Source organism: Trachypithecus francoisi, unplaced genomic scaffold (genome assembly GCF_009764315.1).
Source record: "Trachypithecus francoisi isolate TF-2019V2 unplaced genomic scaffold, Tfra_2.0 Lachesis_group12, whole genome shotgun sequence".
In the NCBI taxonomy this organism is placed as follows: domain Eukaryota; kingdom Metazoa; phylum Chordata; class Mammalia; order Primates; family Cercopithecidae; genus Trachypithecus; species Trachypithecus francoisi.
This window is the reverse complement of record NW_022681457.1, coordinates 12,989,538-13,011,568: the sequence shown is the minus strand read 5'-3', so window position 1 is coordinate 13,011,568 and position 22,031 is coordinate 12,989,538. Positions and strand designations below refer to the sequence as shown.

Genomic DNA, 22,031 nt, shown 5'->3' with positions numbered 1-22,031 from the left:
CACACACACACACACACGTCATTGGCACTACTAACGTCTTGTGGAGCTGGCAAGTTTTTTTTTGTTTTTTGTTTTTTGTTTTTTAAAAAACGGAGTCTCGCTCTGTCGCCCAGGCTGGAGTGCAGTGACCGGATCCCAGCTCACTGCAAGCTCCGCCTCCCGAGTTTACGCCATTCTCCTGCCTCAGCCTCCCGAGTAGCTGGGACTACAAGCGCCGCCACCTCGCCAGGCTAATTTTTTGTATGTTTTTTTTTAGTAGAGACAGGGTTTCACCGTGTTAGCCAGGATGGTCTCGATCTCCTGACCTTGTGATCCGCCCGTCTCGGCCTCCCAAAGTGCTGGGATTACAGGCTTGAGCCACCGCGCCTGGTGCTGGCAAGTTTTTATTGGTAAGTGACAGCAACGAGTAAAAAGTATTCTTAGAGTTGCAGGAGGTTTTGTCAGCAGCTGTTACGTAAACCTGGTTTACATTACAGCTGGCAGTTTCAGCAGCCAGACTTGCAGATGATTTCATTCTTCTTTTTCAAAAAAATGTAATTTAAAATTTTTGTGGGTACATAGTAGGTGTATGTATTTATGGCGCACATGAGCTGTTTTGATACGGGCATGCAATGAATAATTATGTCATGAAAAATTGGGTCTCCATCCCCGGAAGCATTTATCCTTGGTGTTACAAACAATCCAATTATACTCTTTTAATTATTTTAAAATGTGCAATTAAATTATTGACCATAGTCACTCTTGTGTGGTATCAGATAGTAGATCTCATTCATTCTTTCTAACGATTTAATTCTTTAATACTTATTAATCATCCTTACCCTATACTCTACCCTTTCTAGCCCCTGGTAAACTATCTTCTACTCTCTATTTCCATGATGTCAATTGTTTTGATTTCTTTTTTTTTTTTTTTTTTTTTGAGACGGGGTCTCCCTCTATTGCCCAGGCTGGTGTGCAGTGGTGCAGTCTAGGTTCACCCCACCTTTACCTCCTGGGTTCAAGTGATTCTCTTACCTCAGCCTCCTGAGTAGCTGGGATTACAGGCGAGCACCACCACACCCAGCTAATTTTTTGTATTTTTAGTAGAAAGGGGTTTCACCATGTTGGCCAGGCTGGTCTGGAACTCCTGACCTTGTGATCCACCCACCTCAGCTTCCCAAAGCGCTGTGATTACAGGCGTGAGTTACTGTGCCCAGCTCTTTCGATTTTTATATCCCACAAATAAGTGAGAGCATGCAATGTTTGTTTTTGGTTTGTTTTGTTTTGTTTCTGTGCCTGGCTTATTTCACTTAACATAATGACCTCCAGTTCCATCCTCGTTGTTGCAAATAACTGGAGGATCTCATTGCTTTTCATGGCTGAATAGTATTCTATTGTGTATATGTACCACATTTTCTGTATCCATTCATCAGTTGATGGACACTTAGGTTGCTACCAAATCTTGGCTACTGTGAATGATGCTGCAACAAACATGGGAGTGCAGATACCTCCTTGATATTCAAATTTCCTTTCTTTTGGGTATATATCAAGTAGTGGAATTGCTGGATCATATGGTAGCTCTATTTTTAGTTTTTTGAGGAACCTCCAAACTGTTATCCATAATGTTGTATTAATTTACATTCCCAACAACAGAGCATGAGGGTTTCCTTTTCTCCACATCTTCACCAGCATTTGTTATAGCCTGTCTTTTGGATATGAGTCATTTTAACTGATGTGAGATGATATCTCATTGTAGGGTTTTTCTTTTCTTTTCTTTTTTTTTTTTTTGAGACTGAGTCTCACTCTGTTGCCCAGGCTAGAGTGCAGTGGTGGTTGTCTTTCTGGACTGGGTTGTGTCATTGGTTGATTTTCAGAAGCTTGGTAGTGTGATTTGTCTGCTACCTTTCAAAGGTGTGATACCTGAGTGAGGCTGTCACAGATAGGCTGATTTTTCAGAGCATGTGTATTGATCCATAATTATCTCAAATTAATTGGAGTTAGTTGTTTAGAACTTTGTCAAAACAACAGTCTTTTCCATTCTTGAATTTGAAAAAAATAAGAACTTTAAATTCTAAGTGCCACCTATTGGTCTTCCTTTAGCCAAACCTGCAGAGACACCATAGACCAGTGGTCCCCAACCTTTTTGGCACCAGGGGCCAGTTTCATGGAAGACAATTTTTTCATAGACGGGGACGCAGGGTGAAGGGGTGGAGGTGGGAATTAATTAGATTCTCATAAGGGATATGCAATCTAGATCCCTCACATGCACAGTTTACAATAGGGCTTGTGCTCCTAAGATAATCTAATGCCACCCTGATCTGATAGGAGACGGAGCGTAGGTGGTAATGCTTGCTTGCCAGCACTCACCTCCTGCTGTGCTGCCCGGTTCCTAACAGGTCATGGACCAGTACCATTCTGCAGCCTGGGATTTTGGGACCCCTGTCATAGATACTCTTTAGGTCTCTATTCATGGAGGTATGATTTTCAGTTAATGTTGCCATTTAAATGAGTTAAGAGCCAGTTCCTGTGATGGAAAAATAGCCCTAACTGCTAAATTGTATTAGTTTATTGAAAAAAAAAAAAAAAGCTGAGCACGGATCATTTAGGGTATTGTGACAAAGTCAAAAGGTGATGCAGGACAAAAATCATTATATGCAGGACATGTCCTGTATGTATAGAATCTTGGAAACTTTATTAGTGATGTCTCTCACACTACTAATACATCTGAAAAGCACCTACTCAGAGCTTGTAGGTGTTTCTTGGATGTATATTTTAAGTGAATTATCAAGACAGCACAACTTCACAATTGCTCAGCATTTTCAGGAAAAAAGGGTCACATTCTGTGGACAAAGTGTGGTCAAGATCCCAACACAACCACGTTCTTAACTTCATTCTTTCACTTTTCATACTTCAGTATTCAGGCTCAAACTTTACTGAGATCTTAACTTTGTCCATCTATCACAGATAATTCCTCAGATTAATGTCTTTCATTATCTTCAAATAACTACAGAATCATTATTAATAGCTTTCAGGATTTTTTCCCCCCAGGGATAATCTCACCTCCTAATACAGACACCGTACCTACAATGACAGGTTAAATGGTAATTGCACTGTGTTTTGCAGAAGTGGATACACTCACTGATTACCTAGGCAGAAAGAGTTTTCTGAGGAAATCTGTCCACTGGTTTCAGGGAGACTCCACATCATCCCTCTTCCTTCTTCCACTGCAAGGCCTTGTTTGGAGTATTTTCTCTTCCCTCTCTGACCAAACTGAAGCTCACAAAAGTTCCTGTAAAGCTTGAGTGCACACGTACTTGCAAAGCAACAATAGTTATTAGCTCCTAGCTATGAGTGTAGGCAAAGAGACATTGTGCTGTGGTTTGTCTATTTAGTTTTGCAGCTTTGGGGAACATCTGAAATGTCTCCACATTTCTGCGATCAGTGCAGACTACACTCCGGGGAGTCTAGGTCCAGGCCTTTTAAGAGGACGGAAGTCGGGCCCGACACCGTGGCTCACTCCCGTAACCCCAGCACTTTAGGAAGCCAAAGCAGGCAGATCACAAGGTCAGGAGTACAGCCTGGCCAATGTGGTGAAATTCCGTCTCTACTAAAAGTACTAAAATTAGCCGGGCGTGGTGGCGGGCCCCTGTAGTCCCAGCTACTCAGGAGGGCGAGGCAGGAAAATCGCTTGAACCCAGGAGGCGGAGGTTGCAGTGAACCGAGATCCCGCCACTGCACTGCAGCCTGGGAGACAGAGCGAGACTGCGCCTCAAAAAAAAAAAAAAAAGGGACGGAAGTCCTGCCAGTCCTTTGAAACTCGGGTTGCTTTCGCCAAACACCTTGGCCCTCGTCCCAGGCCGAGAATCCTCCGCCTTGAAGGATGGCTCAGTGGGAACTACACTACCCACAAACCTATAGGTTGCATATCCAGTAATGGCCCAAGAGAGGGATGTTTCAGTGCGTGCGGACGGTGCGTGGGCGGGACTTCCGGCTCCTCCTCCTAACGGACATTTTGTTTGTTTCTGTCAGGCTGCATCTGGCTGGGTCTCTGTAACGCTTGGGTGGACCGCAGGTGGAGGTATTGGGAAAGCGCGGAGATGTTGTCCCCAGCGTCCCGAGACGCGTCCGAAGCTCTACAGGGATGGGCATACCTGCGTCCCCGATCGAGACGCCTGCCGCTCCCGGCAGCTGTCCGCGCCCACGGTCCTGTGGCGGAGCTAACGGACTCCGCGCGGGTGGGTGCTGCATCCTCCCGGCCATCAGCCACTCTTTCTCCGACTCCGAATCGTAAAGTTCCTGCAGCCCCTGTGTCCCAGGACAGCGACGCACTCTTGGGCGGGGTCCTATCTCGGTGTGGGTGGGTGTGGGAGAGTTAACGGGCAGAGGGGACGTGGCAGGTAAAGGCTCGGGGGTGCTGCTGATCCCCAGACATTTGGGAGACAGTGTTCTCATCAACAGGGAGCAGAGTTGGAGGAACTGTGCCTGGAATGGCAGGCTGAGAAGCTGTCCCTTCATTCTGAGGGCGTTGAGATTACCTGAGGGTTTTCAATAGAAGGACGCTGGGATTTTAAGTGTCTCGAAATTTGCTCAGGGGAGAACATTAGTTCGGGGTGGGGACTGTGAGGATGGATACGAGGAGACCGGTAAGGAGACGGCTGCAGTGGATTCCAGGAATGCTTTGGTGGTGGATGTACCGAGAGTAATGGCAGGTGAGTAGGTAGAAGTGATCATATTCTGGGTAGGTTTTAAATATGAAACCAGCAGGATTTTCTGCTCCAGCATGTGCAGCTATGATTGAAAGTAAGGCATGAAAGAGCAAGGTGTTTTTGTTGTGTTTTTCCATGAACGTTTGAATTTTGGAATGGTGACTCTGATATGTCTCAGAATGGAGGCGTCCTCACTTAGGCAACTAGAGAGGAAGGTGTGAAATTGTGGGGAAGGAACTGGGCTTAAAATGTCTTTGGGGTAAAGGGAGTGGTCTGGACTAGGTCAAGGCCAGGAGGTCAGATTTAAGTGAGGCAGTCTTAAGTATGTTATTTCAGATGATCTCTGGGGTAAGAGATGAGAAGGTTGGGACTGGAGGACAGGGATAAGGGAGTGGGCATTCTTGAGTCTCCCCCAAGAAGAGAAGGGTCCTGGCATTTGAAAGGGTTCTTTTCAGTGTTTGTAGAAGGAGAGAGCTGTAGGGTATCAGGAGTTTGGCCTGGGATGGCAGCGATGTGTGGTGTGCTATAAATTTGCTACTATCTGATTATCTCACCCTCATTTTGTGTGTTTTCTTTTAGTTTTCGTTTATTATTTTTATTTTTTTTGAGACCAAGTCTCACTCTGTCACCCAGGGTGGGATGCAGTGGTTGCAACCTCTACCTCCCAGGTTCAAGAGATTCTCCTGCCTCAGCCTCCTGAGTAGCTGAGATTACAGGAGCCCGCAACCACCCCTGGCTAATTTTAGTATTTATAGTAGAGACATGGGGAGGGGGACATTTGCCATGTTGGCCCAGGTGGTCTTGAACTCCTGACCTCAACTGATCCACCGACCCCAGCCTTCCAAAGGGTTGGGATTACAGGTGTGAGCCACTGCACTTGGCTTTAAGTTTTATTTATTTATTTGTTTGTTTTTTGAGATGGAGTCTCCCTCTGTCACCCAGGCTGGGGTGCAGTGGTGCGATCTCGGCTCACTGCAGCCTCCGCCTCCTGGATTCAAGTGATTCTCCTGCCTCAGTTTTCCCAGTAGCTGGGATTACAGGCATGCATCACCATGCCCAGCTAATTTTTGTATTTTAGTAGAGATGGAGTTTCACCATGTTGGCCAGGCTGGTCTCAAACTCCTGACCTCAGGTGATCCACTCCCCTTGGCCTCCCAAAGTGCTGGGATTACAGGAGTGAGTCACCATGCCTTGGCCAGGGTTTTTTTTTTTTTGACATGGAGTCTCACCCTTGTCACCCAGGCTGGAGTGCAGTGGCGCAGTCTTGGCTCACTGCAACCGCCGTCTCCTGGTTCAAGCAATTCTACCTTAGCCTCCTGAGTAGCTGGGATTACAGGTGCCTGCCACCACACCCAGCTAATTTTTGCATTTTTAGTAGAGACGGGGTTTCACCATATTGCCCAGGCTAGAGTGCAGTGGCACGATCTTGGCTCACTGCAACCTCTGCCGCCCGGGTTCAGGCAGTTCTCCTGTCTCTGCCTCGTGAGTAGCTGGAATTACAGGCATCTGCAACCACGCCTGGTTAATTTGTTTTTGTTTTTAGTAGAGACGGGTTTTCATGATGTTGGCCAGGGTGGTCTTGAACTCCTGACCTCAGGAGATCCACCCGCCTCAGCCTCTCAAAGTGCTGGGATCACAGGCGTGAGCCACCACACTCAGCTGAGACCCCATTTCAAAAAAAAAAAAGTTCACTACCTCTCCCAGTCTTGCCAAGTGTAGTAGAAGGATCTCACCAATCCATCTGGCCAAAGATTTAAGGTGCTTCTCTAATCTTTGTATTTGTCCAGAATGCTGTCTCTGTTTTTGGTAACTCTCTGGAACTTAAGATATACTACATTCTGTCATTATCCTGAGGCCAGAAAGGTAGGAACCAGACTCTCTTGATGTCGCTGGGATGTGTTGAGGGTGTTGAATGTGTTCCGGTTTCTTGTTTTCATGATGCAACTGAGCATGGGTATTTATCTCCCGCTGCCTGCATTAAGTTAGTTAGAGGACTAAATGCCTAAAGTCATGTTTGGACAGCATCCTCTGATTCTCAGGAGATAGCCTCTGGGTGTAGACTCACTGTATATCCACCTTTTTATTTTCTGTAGTTTAGGGCCACTCAGGAATGCAAAGCCCCATTGACTTCCAGAGTAGTTTTTAAGGAGACAGTCTCTTGGGTGGGAGTTATAGAACTTGTGATACTCAGTGCATGGCCAAAGGAAGAATGAGTAGGCCTGGATTTTATCATTGAGCTATATGGAAGCCTCATGAAGTGCCATGCTTTGGCTCTGGCTATTTTTGTTTGTTTGTTTTTGTTTGAGATGCAGTCTCGCTCTGTCGCCCAGGCTGGAGTGTAGTGGCGCAATCTCGGCTCACTGCAACCTCAGCCTCCTGGGCTCATGCCATTCTCCTGCCTCAGCCTCCCAAGTAGCTAGGACTACAGGCACCCGCCACCACGCCATGCTAATTTTTTTTGTATTTTTACTAGAGACGGGGTTTCACCGTGTTCTCCAGGATGGTCTCGATCTCCTGACCTCGTGATCCCCCCTCCTCAGCCTCCCAAAGTGCTGGGACTACAGGCGTGAGCTGCTGCGACCGGCCGGCTCTGGCTGTTTTATTTGGTCTGTCAGCTCCCTGATATAAGTTTGGTAGAAGCCAGACTGTTAAGTAGCCACTAGAAGTGTGTGCTGTAAGCCCCATCTGGAGAGTAAACTGGAGGTGCGCATTCCTGCCCCTTTTTTGCAGTGCTCCAAGGAGGTGTAGCTCCTAGAAATATTTTCATGCCCATTTAATTCTGCCTATTTGTTCTGTGATCCAGGAAGACTTGCCTAGTTCCTTCTGCTCTCAGAGGTAAGAGGTTTAGGATGGAGCCCTTCAGGAGGTAGCTGTAAAAGATGGAGCACTCTATGCATGGCATAAACCTCTTTTGTGGAGAAACAAGGGCTGTTTTTTTAAAGCCCCTTCTCTGCACTACTTATAGGGCATGTAGACCCTGGAAGTGCTTGAGTGCCCATATCAAACTGCCACTTTTTTGTTTTTTGAGGTGGAGTTTCGTTCTTGTTGCCTAGGCTGGAGTGCAATGGCACCGTCTCGGCTCACTGCAACCTCTGTCTCCCAGGTTCAAGCGATTCTCCTGCCTCAGCCTCCCAAGTAGCTGGGATTACAGGCACGTGCCATCATGCCCAGTTAATTTTTTGTATTTTTAATAGAGATGGGGTTTCACCACGTTAACCAGGATGGTCTTGATCTCCCGACCACAGGTGATCTGCCTGCCTCGGCCTCCCAAAGTGCTGGGATTACAGGTGTGAGCCACCGCGCCCAGCAAACGGCCAAACTTTTTTCTGTGATCTAGAAAGATGTGTATTCCAGTCTCCTCTGTTCACAGAGCCAGGAGGTTTAGAGTGCAGTTCTTCGGAGAGGAGAATTACAAGTTGGGACACTTGTGTGGACTGTGGTCTGTAGAGACCACAGGAAAAAAGCAGTAGTTCAATATAGGCACATTAGCACTTCCAGTGTCTTTATTCCCTATGAGTAGTACATAGGTGCTGATGTCTCCTCCCCTTAGCTCTCTAGAGTTGGTGAATTAAGAGCCGAATCATGGATAACCTTAGAGTTAGGAACTATATGTGAGGTCCACACCATCCTCTTCACAGGAGAAGGTGTGTGTTGGGGATTCCTTTCTCCGTTGTATGAACAGTGCCCACGGTGAGGTCCATGGTTGAGTGTTCCTCAGCTTTTCTTACCTGTTTAAGACAGATGTTTTCTCAGTTGCCTGGTGATCAGGTGTCTTCCAACTAGTTTCTCACTTTCAGAGGGAATAGTCTGTAAATAGGCATGTATTTCATCTGTCCGTGGGTGGAAAGAGTCGGGAGCTTCGTATTCCACCATGTTGCTGACATCTCCTCTCTCACTCTCACTTTTGAACCACCTGAAGTAAGAGAAACACACACTGATAAGTTCCTTCAGTGCAGGGAATGAGCCTGCTTCACTCAGTGTTGCCAAAGCCTCAAAATACCTTAAATGCCATGCAATAGATTGTCTCAACCTCCTTTAGAACCGTTTTTTTGTTTTCAGGCAGAGTCTCATTCTGTCACCCAGGCTGAAGTGTAGCAGTGCGATTTCAGCTTACTGCAACCTCTGCCTCCTGTTCAAGCTATTCTCAGCCTCTGGAGTCGCTGGAATTACAGGTGCGTGCCACCATGCCCAGCTAATTTTTATATTTTTAGTAGAGATGAGGTTTCACCATATTGGCCAGGCTGGTCTCGAACTCCTGACCTCAAGTGATCTGGCCACCTCGGCCTCCCAAAGTGCTGGGATTACTGTTGTGAGCCACCGTGCCTGACCGTCCATTAGCTCTTTTGACTAAATACATTTCCCAAGAAAGACAGGCTCATTGCGGGCCGCTGCCTCACAGCAAGTTCTGGTTTTTTTTTTTTTTGAGACGGAGTTTTGCTTTTGTTGCCCAGGCTGGAGTGCAATGGTGTGATCTCAACTCACTCCCAACCTTCGCCTCCTAGGTTCAAATGATTTTCTTACCTCAGCCTCCCGAGTAGCTGGGATGACAGGCACCTGCTACCACGCCCTGGCGGGTGTACAATAATTTTTGTATTTTGAGTAGAGACAGGGTTTCGCTATGTTGGCCAGGCCGGTCTCCCAGAGTGCTGGGATTACAAGTGTTAGCCACCATGCCCTGCCAGCAAGTTCTTACCAAAGGTTTACTCTAAGGTAAGTGATTCTAACACAGAAAATGTTTCTGCTCACATTCCCTATACTGGCGTACCTTGTCTTACTGTGCTTCACTCTATCACACTTTGCAGATACTGTGTTTTTACAAGTTGAAGGTTTGTGACATCCTTGAAGTCATACATTGGCAATTCTTGCAATATTTCAAACATTTTCATCCTTATTATACCTCTTGTTGTGATCTGTGATCAGTGATCTTTGGTGTTACTATTGTAATTGTTATGGGCCATCATGTGGCACCACGAGCCACACTTATACGAGACGGGCAGGCTTAATTGTTAAATATTGTGTGTCTTCTGACTGCCTCACTGACCAGTTGATCCCCATCCTTCTCCCTCTCTTCAAGTGTTCCTATTCCCTGACGCACAGCAATATTGAAATCAGATCAGTTAATAACACTACAGGGGGCTCTAAGAGTTCAAGTTAAAGGAGTAGTTACACATCTCTCACTTTAATCAGGGGTGTCCAGTCTTTTGGCTTCCCTGGGCCTCCAGCACTAGGGGTTGCATTTCAACATGAGATTTGTAGGGGATACACATCCAGTCCATATCAAGCAGTGGTACAATGTGCAACAAAGAAATGGAAGAGGATTGAGGATACCCAAGATCTTCATGTGGTTTGAGGTGCCTGTGATTGAAAAAAGGAACAAGGCCAGATTGGGAGGCTTTCAGAGCAACAATAGGGCTTTCTTTGGCAATGGGGCCATTGGTGGTTTGGGGCAAGATGGGATACTGATTGTTGGCAAGCATTTTTTTTTTTTTTTTTGAGATGGAGTCTCGCTGTCACCAGACTGAAGTATAGTAGCATGATCTCGGCTCACTGCAGCCTCTGCCTCCCAGGTTCAATCAGTTTTCCTGCCTCAGTCTCTCAAGTAGCTGGGACTATAGGCACACACCACCATGCCCAGCTAATTTTTTTTTTTTTTTTAAGTAGAGACAGGGTTTGATCTTGTGATCCACCCTTGGCAAGCACTCTTTTTTTTTTTTTTGAGACGGAGTCTCGCTCTGTCGCCCAGGCTGGAGTGCAGTGGCCGGATCTCAGCTCACTGCAAGCTCCGCCTCCCGGGTTTACGCCATTCTCTCGCCTCAGCCTCCCGAGTAGCTGGGACTACAGGCGCCCGCCATCTCGCCCGGCTAATTTTTTGTATATTTTAGTAGAGACGGGGTTTCACCGTGTTAGCCAGGATGTTCTCAATCTCCTGACCTCGTGATCCGCCCGTCTCGGCCTCCCAAAGTGCTGGGATTACAGGCTTGAGCCACCGCGCCCGGCCGGCAAGCACTCTTAATGCTATGTGTAGAGTGACATTGGGGAGTCCAGGGAGATAGGGTGGGCCAGTAGGGTGGTGGGAAAGCTGGGATGTGAGGGAGATGTAGTCCAGAGAGTGATATGTGTGAGTGGAGGAAGTGTGAGCTGATGGTCCTGTGACTTGGGGCTTAACTGAGAAAAATGAGCCTAGGTTCATACCTGGGATTTGTGCTCTTGGGTACCCCAGGGGAGTTGGCTGGCTCAGAGTGTAAATGGCATTTATCTGTCAGCCTGCCTGTTGTTGCGGTGGGCTGACACAGTGATTTCTGGGGTAATCAGGAGAGAGTGAGAAGCAGGGGTACCAGTACCTGGTATCTCTGACTTGGGAACCTGGGAGGTCAGTTAGGATGTTGTGGGTAGGTAGACTGGGGATTATGGGTCAGGAGACTTTTTATGACCCTTCCTGTCCCTTTTGTTGCAGGGCTGTGTGGTCTTTGAGGATGTGTTTGTATGCTTCTCTCGGGAAGAATGGGAGCTTCTTGATGATGCTCAGAGACTTTTATACCATGATGTGATGCTGGAGAACTTTGCACTTTTAGCCTCACTAGGTAAGGTCCTCATGCTTTTCTCCTTCTGTTCTTCCCATGGTTGGATCATGAGCACTGCTTCCTTCACCAGTTTCCTGGAGCAGGTGCTCAGGGTGCCAGGGCTAAGCTGTATGGAGTGTCCTTCCTACTTGCTGAGCAGTCCTGAAGCCATGCAGCCAAGGGTTTGGGGTCATGAGACTTGTGGTTTGCCCAGTGGATCTCACTAGGCCTGTTCACTTTCTGTACTGGTGACTCTGTCCAAAATTATGATGCCTCTGTGCCCAAGGTTCTGCCCCCTTTCTCCAGGTGACATTTTCTTTTTCTTTTTTTTTCTTTTTTTTTTTTTGAGTCAGGGTTTGGACCTGTTGCCCAAGCTGGAGTGCAGTGGCACGATCTCAGCTCATTGCAACCTCTACCTCCCAGGCTCAAGCCATCCTCTCACCTCAGCCTCCTGAATAGTTGGGACTACAGGTACGCACCACCACGCCCAGCTAATTTTTTTGTAGAGATGGGGATTTGCCATGTTGCCCAGGCTGGTCTTGAACTCCTGAGCTCAAGTAATCCCCTGATTTGACCTCTGAAAGTGTTGGATTACAGGCGTGAGCCACTGCGCCCAGCCCGGGTGACATTTTCTAGGGCCTTTGTCAGGAGTTATAGGCACTTACATAGTCACTTACCTTTGGTCTATTCCTGCACAACTCCTCCCAGGTTATTTTTCTTACCTGTAGTCCATCATAGGGTGGGTTGCCATGGACCTGTGCTGCCTGCTCACCTGTTCTGACTTTCTCTTAGGAACTGCATTTTCTAGATCATGTGCAGTCATTAAACTAGAGCAAACAGAAGAGCCCTGGGTGTATGACCAGGTGGATATGACTTCAGCCACAGAAAGAGAGGCCCGGAGGGGACTTAGACGTGGTGAGTGGATATCGGGGAAGGGCATGATGTCAAAACTGGTTTCAGAACTGTCAACGTTAACTGTTCATGTCAGTGTTTGTTTCCAGGGCCAGTGGCCACACAGCGTTTCTATCTGTCCTTCCCTGTTGTTGACACGAAGACATATCATTTCTAGTTTGCTAGCCCCTTGCCATCCTCACCACTGGCCTTCACCTTACACCCATGTTTTCCCACTATTCTGTCTGCATTTTTTGGCAATATTGACCTGCTATTAATGTTTACAAGATGTGCATATATTCTTAGTCTTTGAACACCAACTGCTCACTTGTAGTTGGATTTTCCTGGAACTGGATACATTTTTCATAGCACTCACGAGTCACTAACAGTCAAGGCCCTACTGGAAGCCATTTGTTTCCTTCCATTCTTTTTTTTTTTTTTTTTTTTTTTTTTTGAGACGGAGTCTAGCTCTGTGGCAAAGGCTGGAGTGCAGTGGGGTGACCTCCACTCACTGCAAGCTCCTCCTCCTGAGTTCACGCCATTCTCCTGGCCTCAGCCTCCCGAGTAGCTGGGACTACAGGTGCCCGCCACCATGCCCGGCTAATTTTTGTGTGTGTGTGTGTATTTTTAGTAGAGACGCAGCTTCACCGTGTTAGCCAGGATGGTCTCGATCTCCTGACCTTGTGATCCACCCACCTCGGCCTCTCAAAGTGCTGGGATTACAGGCATGAGCCACCATGGCCAGCCTATTTGGTTTCATTCTTACATCCTGGCCCTTCATTGGCCCTCCCCCATGGTATGACCTCCAGAGGCTCACTACCTCAAAGCCATTCCTTCCTCACTCTGACCATGCTTCTCATCCTGAAAACAGTTTCATGAACTTACTCCTGGGTGTGTCAAACGCACATATATGATGGGGTCGCCCCTTCCCACCCGTAAACATGTATTTAATCAGCATTTCTGTGTCTTCAGGTTGTTGGTATGGAGTGGAGGATGAGGAGGTATCTTCTGAGCAGAGCATTTCTGTAGCAGGAGTGTCACAGGGGAGGACTCTCATGGCAGAGCTGCAGACTTACCCATGTGACATATGTGGCCCAATATTGAAAGATACCTTATACCCAGCTAAGTACCATGGGGGAAAAGCCAGGCAGAAACCATACTTGTGCGGGGCGTGTGGAAAGCAATTCTGGTTCAGTACAGACTTTGACCAGAACCAGCCCAATGAAGGGAAACTCTTCCTAAGGAAGGAGAGCAGAGACTCCGTGAAAAGCTGCAGAGTCCATGTGCCAGAGAAGACCCTCACATGTGGGAAAAGTGGGAGAGACTTTTCAGCCACATCTGGCCTTGTTCAGCATCAGGCCTCTCACAGCAGGATGAAGCCCCACAAGAGCACTAAGCTTGTGAGTGGCTTTTGCATGGGACAGAGGTATCACAAGTGTGGTGAATGTGGGAAAGCCTTCACCCGCAAAGACACACTTGCTCGGCATCAGAAAATCCACACTGGAGAAAGGCCTTATGAGTGTAGCGAATGTGGGAAATTCTTCAGCCAAAGCTACGACCTCTTTAAACACCAGACAGTTCACACTGGAGAAAGGCCATATAAGTGCAGCGAATGTGGGAAATTCTTTAGACAAATCTCTGGCCTGATTGAGCACAGGCGAGTTCACACAGGTGAAAGACTCTATCAGTGTGGCAGATGTGGGAAATTCTTTAGCAGTAAGTCTAATCTCATTCGACACCAGGAAGTTCACACAGGAGCCAGGCCTTATGTATGCAGTGAATGTGGGAAAGAATTCAGTCGGAAACACACACTTGTTCTGCACCAACGAACTCACACTGGAGAAAGGCCTTATGAGTGCAGTGAATGTGGGAAGGCCTTTAGCCAAAGCTCCCACCTTAATGTACACTGGAGAATTCACAGCAGTGATTACGAGTGTAGCAGATGTGGTAAAGCTTTCAGCTGCATCTCTAAACTCATTCAACACCAGAAAGTTCACTCTGGAGAAAAGCCTTACGAGTGCAGCAAGTGTGGGAAAGCCTTCACTCAAAGACCCAACCTCATCCGGCACTGGAAAGTCCACACTGGGGAAAGGCCTTATGTGTGTAGTGAGTGCGGGAGAGAGTTCATCCGGAAACAGACACTTGTTCTGCACCAGAGGGTTCACGCTGGAGAAAAGCTTTAAGAGTGTAGCAAATGTGGGGAAACTCTTAGGCCAATGCCCCCAACTTACTCTATGGTGGGGAACTAGCAGTAGTTAATGAGTGCAGCAGATACAGGAAAGCCTTTCCATGGAGGCTGAACCTTACCCGCCACTGGAAATTTCACACCAGACACAGGACTTAGCAGTCCAAGCAATGTGCTGTCTCTGTTCAGCCTAACAGCTCACCCTAGAGCGGAACTCTGGGAGCAGCCATTGTGAGGGAACCATCAGTCAGAAGTGAAACTTCATAGATACGGACATTCCCACTGGGGAGATTCCCTGTGAGCACCAAGTATGTGAGATGCTTTCAACAGCTGTGTTGCACTTTTCAAATGGCTATTGGCCTTTGCTGGGGCAGGAGCCATCTGCCCCTACCATTTGGCAGAATCATACTGCGTTTACCATTTACCCCAGCATGCTTATGACAGGCAGACCTCTCTTCTCTCCCCAGTCCCTAAAAGGATTGTAAGTGGTCTCACAGCCCACTAGGGGTCTTAATTTTCTCTCTTTTGATGTAAATGGCATGGAAATAATCAGCTTTGTTCAAGAGGACACAAAAGGATTCTGCAGATAGCCTGCAGAGGCCTACCTGCGTTGATGGTTTGGTTTCATATGATGCTCATTATGGATATATCCAATCTCCAAGTCACCCAGCTCTGGAACTGCCAGCTTCACATTGCTCATTATAATAAAGGCCTGTTCTTTAAGCCACAATTAATGTTGTGGGTTCTGTTTATTGTTTGGAGTCTGTTGAGGAAACAGTTGTCTTCTCAGCATGAACAAGTTAACAGCTTTTGTGGGAGTCCTTGTTTTCTGTCCCTTAGAGCAGAGAACCAGTATGGCAGAGAACAGCTCTGATGACAGCTTTGACCTAATTTGCGTTGCTGTTCAAGGCCTTCTAAGACAGACTGCAGGGCTTTGTGAGACAAATCATGTGACCTGGATGCCAGTTTTACTATGGGTTTGGAGGTAACCATGAAGAGAGATCAGCTGTAACAACTTCTAGAGCACCTGGGAGCATGAGTTTGGTCACTGGTTCCCATCCAGTGTTCCATATTTCCAAGCACTTAGCGGGAAGCTGGTCGCTGCTGCTTGTCAAGGAGTCTGTGTTCAGAATTTAATAGGCAGGTGTCCTTGTGTGGAGGACCTCTAGGAGCCAGGTGGTAATTACAATTGGTATAGAAACACTGGGTGAGACTTAATAGGGAGTTGAGGAGATTGCAGCACACTACAAAGGATGTGCCACTTTTTCTTTTTCCTTTTTTTTTTTTTTGAGATGGAGTTTCGCTTGTTGCCTAGGCTGGAGTGCAGTGGCACGATCTTGGCTCACTGCAATCTCCACCTCCTGGGTTCAAGTGATTGTCCTGCCTCAGCCTCCTGAATAGCTGGGATTACAGGCATGCATCACTTATGCCTGGCTAATTTTGTATTTTTAGTAGAGACGGGGTTTCTCCATATTGTTCAGGCTGGTCTCAAACTCCTGACCTCAGGTGATCTGCCTGCCTCGGCCTCCCACAAGTCCTGGATTACAGTCATGAGCCACCACGCCCGGCCTAGGATGTGCCACTTCTAAAGGTACACGCTCAGATGTTCCCATACTATGGCTATATAGGATGAGAGTGTACAGAAAGTTTCAGAACCTCCACAGCTGTGTCTCTTTGGTGGTCAGCATCACTCCCAGGGCAAATCTAAACATTTTGTGGATTCCCATAGACTCTGGATGGCTCAACTGAAGACCATTGCTGGGTGCACAAGTGGGTAGGAAAACCAAGATTGAAAGAAGGAAGATCTAGCATTTCAGGGATGTGGCTTTGCAATTTAGCCAGTGTTCCTGGTGAATCATGGAAATAGCTTTCTTGGTTGCCACTTTTTGCTGTCACTGAGGCAGGACTGCTCTTGAAACAAGAGGCAAGAGACAATAGAGTCAATATAGGGTTACCTATAGGACTTGTCTGTGTTTTCCCAGTTTTCTTTTTTGTTTTGAGACCGGGTCTCTCTCTGTCCCCCAGGATAGAATGCAGTGGCACTATCATAGCTCACTGTAACCTTGAACTCCTGCGCTTAAGCAGTCCTCAGCCTCCTAAGTAGCTGAGATTACAGGCATGTGAAATCGCACCTGGCTAACTTTTTTGTTTGTTTTTGTTTTTGGAGATGGAGTCTCACTGTATTGCCCAGGCTGGTCTTGAACTCCTGGCTTCAAGTGATACCAAAGCACTGGGTTTACAGACATGAGCCAGCATGCCTGGCTGGTTTTCCTAATTTCTTAAAATGAACTGTCATTTATTTGTGAACTCTCTTCTTATATAATAATATAGTTTATAAACTTCCCTATAAGTACTACTTTAGCAGCATCCCCCAAATTTTGATATAGTGTGCATTCGTTTTGTGTAAGATGGAATTAGTTAATCCCAGCACTTTGGGAGACCGAGGTGGGCGGATCACGAGGTCAGGACATCAAGATCATCCTGGCTAACACGGTGAAACCCCATCTCTACTAAAAATACAAAAAATTAGCCGGGCATGGTGGCATGGTGGCAGGCGCGTGTAGTCCCAGCTACTTGGGAGGCTGAGACAGGAGAATGGCGTGAACCCGGGAGGCGGAGCTTGCAGTGAGCTGAGATCATGCCTTGGGCACTCTGACCTGGGCAACAGAGCAAGACTCTATCTCAAAAAAAAAAAAAAAAAAAAAAAAAATTGGGCTGGAAAAGCTCTAGTTTTGTCTCTAGGGACATCAGGTATCTCATTTTATTTTGACATTTAAGTGCAGTGAGCTTTATTATGTCTTGTTTAACAGCTGGAAAATCCCATGACAATATGGAGGGTGAGTTTGGTTGCTGATGGTTTCTGGTTGGCATACGTGATTAGGTAGGCACTCTGGCTCAACTATGTTACCCCAGAAGGGCATAAAATCCCTGCTGGCCTGCTGGGATCCTCTGACTTGAGCTCTCCTGAAACCAGGATTTATCTCTCAGATATTGGTGGCTTGATCTGGAAGTGAATCACATCAATGTGCCATCTGGACTGGGATGGAAATCTGGAAAACTGCCTGGATTTGTGTCTGACATAGCATATGGGCATGCATTCTCTTTCTCTTGCTGACCATACCCTTTGCCTGAACAAAACCTCACGTGAGTATGCTCTGTAGAGTTTTGTGAGTATTTTCAATTACGTTTTTGAAATTTTTTCAGTTGGTGAAGATGGGATATTTGCTGTGATCTCTGAGTCCATTTCAAATAATGGCTAAGGAGTTATTGGGCAGAATGAAATATGGTAGAGGCTGGTGAGGAAGATTTTTTGTGAATAGGTTGGCTTCTAGTCCTTGAGTTGAGATTGCACAAGTTATGTGATTGACTCCTAAACAGGAGGAAGAACGTAAGTGGGACCTGGAGTCTGTGGGTTGGAGGGGATAACTAAATGTCCTGCAAAAGACCCAAACACCTCCCATTAGGCCCACCTCCAACACTGGAGGTCACATTTCAACATGAGATTTGGAAGGGACACTCCTCTAAACTATATCAGCTGTAGATTCTAGCCTGTAATTAAGTACACTACCATACCTTTTCCTAAATCCATCCTGTGGACCCAGGTAATTGATGTCATGGTAAAAGGGGTGACAACATGGTATGAGGCATGATGTTATGGACCTCCTTATTGAGCTCTCTTGAATGAGACTTAATACTGGAGGGGGAGGGAAAAGTAAGAATCATTCAGAAGAAAGGTAACTAAAAATAAAAGAGGTGGCCAGGTGCGGTGGCTCATACCTGTACTCCCAGCACTTTGGGAGGCTGAGGCGGGAGGATCACCTGAGGTCAGGAGTTCGAGACCAGCCTGACCAACATGGTGAAACCCCATCTCTACTAAAAATACAAAAAAAAATTAGCTGGGCATTGTGGCACGTGCCTGTAATCCCAGCTACTCAGGACGCTGAGGCAGGAGAATCGCTTCAACCCGGGAGGCGGAGGTTGTAGTGAGCCGAGATTGCACCATTGCATTCCAGCCTGGGCAATAAGAGTGAAACTCCATCTCACATACATACATACATACATACATACATACATACATACATGAGATGGAAGAAACCTCAGGAAAACAGAATTGGATAAAATTGTTTAGATGGTTGATTACAAATGACCTTAAACAGGAAAGGAAGATGGAGTAGTTACAAAAAGTATTGAATCACTAAAAATAATTGGTCTATTCAAAGATCTGGAACTAGTTAATTCACCCTAGTCTTGATAATTTTTCAAAATGTCAAAATTATAAAAAAATGACAAGTATAATCTCTTCAGAGCCTGCTCTGATTATAACCACGGAGGGAAATTGGGAGTATTATGACTGAATGATGATGTCAATAGAAGAAAGTGACAAGTCTCAATCATTTTGGAGATTTAGTTGCCAAAGTTAAGGATACACCCGGGAGACAAGTCTATGCTTTTCTCTGAAGATGATTTTTAGGGCTCCAAATTTAAAGGAGAAAGGATGGGATATTGAGAAGCACACAGTTTTCACATAAACAAAAGGAGCAAAAGAAAGATGTGGGGAATCTGCATTTTACGTAAGATAACACAGAGGAAATGGGGTAGGGGAACAATCAGATAGGCATTTTGTGTCTGACAGGCCGGGGTGACTGTACCTGTAAAGATAAACTTATCAATTTGCATTGCCATGGTGAAGTTTTTTTTTTTTTTTTTAGACAGAGTTTCACTTTTGTCCCCCAGGCTGGAGTGCAGTGGCATGATCTCGGCTCACTGTAACCTCCGTTCCCTGGGTTCAAGTGATTCTCCTGTCTCAGCCTCCTGAGTAGCTGGGATTACAGGCACCTGCCACCACACCTGGCTAATTTTTTTTTTTTTTTTTTTTTTTTAGTAGACCATCTTGACCAGACTGGTCTTGAACTCCTGACCTCGTGATTTACCCACCTTGGCCTCCCAAAGTGTTGGGATTACAGGCATGAGCCACCGCACCCAGCTACCATGGTGAAGTTTTAACAGCTCACCAGTAACTTCCTTGTGGGCAAAATATGGTGAAGGTGGGTAGCTTTTCATCTTGTAGCCATTTTATTTAGGAACCAAAAGGTGGAGGCAAGTTTGTGTGACCCAGTTCCCAGCTTGACTTTTCCCCTTGGCTAAAAAGGTTTGGGGTCCCAAAATTTAATTTCCTTTGACAATGGCCTGTAAGGTCTCATGACCTCCAGCTGGGACTTCAAGTTCACTTTCAGTGGAATGAAGTAAATGGTCTGCAGGCAGTGAGAAAACTTTACTATAATTGATGACCAATGTTGCTATGACTTAATTAGCTAATGTAAACTTAAAAGGAAATATAATTACACGAATATAGGGATACAGCTAGAGAAGGCTTGCAGCTGGAGAAATACGGTCTATAGAGGAATTTATGGACAGAAATTAGGTACAATTTTTGCTTCACTGTTACCATAAGGTATTATTGGAATTGATAGAATGCCATGTAAATCTGCTTTTAGTCCTGTTTTAATTGAGCATGCTAGATGGGAACCTTTAAAATTAGCTAATCTCACTCAAGTGGTTAATTTATAACACCATAGAATTCCTGGGGGGAAATAAATGTTGGCTTGAATTGAGCATCTTTTAGATGCTCAATTCTATATTTAATAGTCTAGGATGGGCTGGGTGCGGTGGCTCATGCCTGTAATCCCGACACTTTGGGAGGCCAGGGCAGGAGGATCAGTTGAGGCCAGCAGTTCGAGACCAGCTTGGGCAACATAGTGAGACCTCCTCTCTACAAAAAAATTGAAAACATATTAGCTGAGTGTGGTGGAACATGCTTATAGTCTTAGCTACTCAGGAGGCTGAGGGGAAGATCACTCAAGGCCAGGAGTTTGAGGATGCAGTGAGCCGTATTTGCACCACTGCACTGTAGCTTCGGTCTAGGATGGCCTGGAAGAAAAGTTGATGGATCTGGTAAGTTAACTATAGATTATGGAAGACTTGATAAATTGGTGTCCCCCCATTTGATCAGCTATGTCTAATATGGCATCAACGACTAAAGCTATGCTACAAGCTCAGAGAGATCAGTATTCTGTACTAGATTTGGTTCATACCTTCTTTTCCGTTAGGAAACCAAAGCCGGCCGGGCGCGGTGGCTCAAGCCTGTAATCCCAGCACTTTGGGAGGACGAGACGGGCGGATCACGAGGTCAGGAGATCGAGACCATCCTGGCTAACACAGTGAAACCCTGTCTCTACTAAAAAATACAAAAAAAAAAAAAAAAAGGAAACCAAAGCCAATTTTCATTCATTCGGGATAGTCCCCAGTATACATTTACTCTGCCCTCAGAAGAACATTTAAATTCTCTGGCTGGGCTAAACACGGTGGCTCACACCTGTAATCCCAGCACTTTGGGAGGCCGAGGCTGGTGGATCACTTGAAGTCAGGAGTTCGAGACTAGCTTGGGGGTGAAACCCCGTCTCTACTAAAAAAAATACAAAAATTAGCTGGGCGTGGTGGTGGATGCATGTAATCCCAGCTACTCAAGGTGGAGGCAAGATAATCGCTTGAACCCGGGAGGCAGAGGTTGCAGTGAGCCGAGATTGTGCCAGTGTACTCCAGCCTGGGTGACAGAGTGAGAGTCAAATAAAGACATAAATAAAAATAAATAACTTCTCTGGATGATACTTGGCCCTGGATTTAAAGCCTTTTATAGGACAATATATGGTATATGAGCTGCTACTGGGGAGGCTGAGGTGGGAGGATCACTTGAACCCAGGAACTCAAGGCTGCAATGAACCATGATTGTGCCTGCACTCCAGCCTGGGTGACAGAGTGAGAAGCTATGTCTAAAAAACATATATATTTGGTATACGGGCAAGAACCCCAATTTGGAGGAAACGTAGAGAATATACTGTAATTTTGACTTATTTTGTAACGATCGATCAGACTCATAATGTTATCTGCTATTTGATGTTAATACTGGTGTATTTGGTAAAATTAATTTGATGGGTTCTGATATGGTTTGGAGGTATGTTCCCTGCAAATCTCAAGTTGAAATGTGACCTTCGGCGTTGGAGGTGGGCCTAGTCAGAGATCTTTGGGTCATGGGGGTAAATCCCTCATGAATGGCTTGGTGCTGTCCTCATGGTAGTGAGTGAGTTCTCACTGAGTTCATGCAAGATCTGGTTGTTTAGAAAAGCCTGGCACCTCCTCCCTACCTCTCTAGCTCCCTCCCTCACCATGGGACATGCTGGCTCTCCTTCACTTTTTGCCATAATTGTAAGCTTCCTGAGGCCCTCACCAAAAGCAGATACTTGCACTTTCCTTCATGTACTGTCTGCAGAACTAGAAGCCAAATACATCTCCCTCTTATATATTTTTATTTTATATTCTTATATATTTTATTATAATTTTTAATAAGTTACCCAATCTCAGGTATTCCTTTATGGCATCACAAATTGACTAACACATTTCAAACAAAGCTTATGATAATATTGATATAGATCATAAAATAAGGTGAGAAATTGAATTAAAACAACCACAAGATGTTCTATCCATGGAAAATACTGGCTAGAAGAGGAACTAGAAATAACTTTGAATTGAATGAATCTATTGATACTGTTCTTAAAGTTGATGATGGAAGGAGGTAAAATAGTTGCCAATCTTGTGCATGATTATGAACACCTTTGTGCTGAGCTATTTCGTTTTCTGAAATACTTTGAAGCAATACCC

At 45.9% G+C, this 22,031-nt stretch overlaps 1 protein-coding gene across 3 annotated transcripts; it reads left to right on the top strand.

Annotated features, from left to right (window-relative positions):
- Positions 1–3,966: 3,966 nt before the first annotated feature.
- ZNF671 (zinc finger protein 671) lies at positions 3,967–15,052 on the top strand. 3 transcript variants are annotated; one of them, XM_033224647.1, is made up of 4 exons: positions 3,967–4,211; positions 11,137–11,263; positions 12,035–12,157; positions 13,106–15,048. In XM_033224647.1, exons 1-4 carry the CDS (start codon positions 4,074–4,076, stop codon positions 14,314–14,316), a joined length of 1,599 nt encoding a protein of 532 aa, XP_033080538.1. In that variant the 5' UTR covers positions 3,967–4,073; the 3' UTR covers positions 14,317–15,048. The 3 variants fall into 3 exon arrangements, with proteins under 3 accessions (XP_033080538.1, XP_033080539.1, XP_033080540.1); XM_033224648.1 differs by having other exon boundaries at positions 3,984–4,685; positions 13,106–15,052; XM_033224649.1 differs by lacking the exon at positions 3,967–4,211 and adding an exon at positions 9,264–9,392 and having other exon boundaries at positions 13,106–15,052.
- Positions 15,053–22,031: the final 6,979 nt, after the last annotated feature.

What these genes read in the sequence shown, in the direction of transcription:
- ZNF671 (XM_033224647.1), top strand. Translation starts at nt 4,074, where the DNA reads ATGTTGTCCCCAGCGTCCCGAGACGCGTCCGAAGCTCTACAGGGATGG. An exon ending in TGCACTTTTAGCCTCACTAG is followed by an intron (nt 11,264 to 12,034) that starts GTAAGGTCCTCA and finishes ACTTTCTCTTAG; the next exon opens with GAACTGCATTTTCTAGATCA. An exon ending in CCGGAGGGGACTTAGACGTG is followed by an intron (nt 12,158 to 13,105) that starts GTGAGTGGATAT and finishes CTGTGTCTTCAG; the next exon opens with GTTGTTGGTATGGAGTGGAG.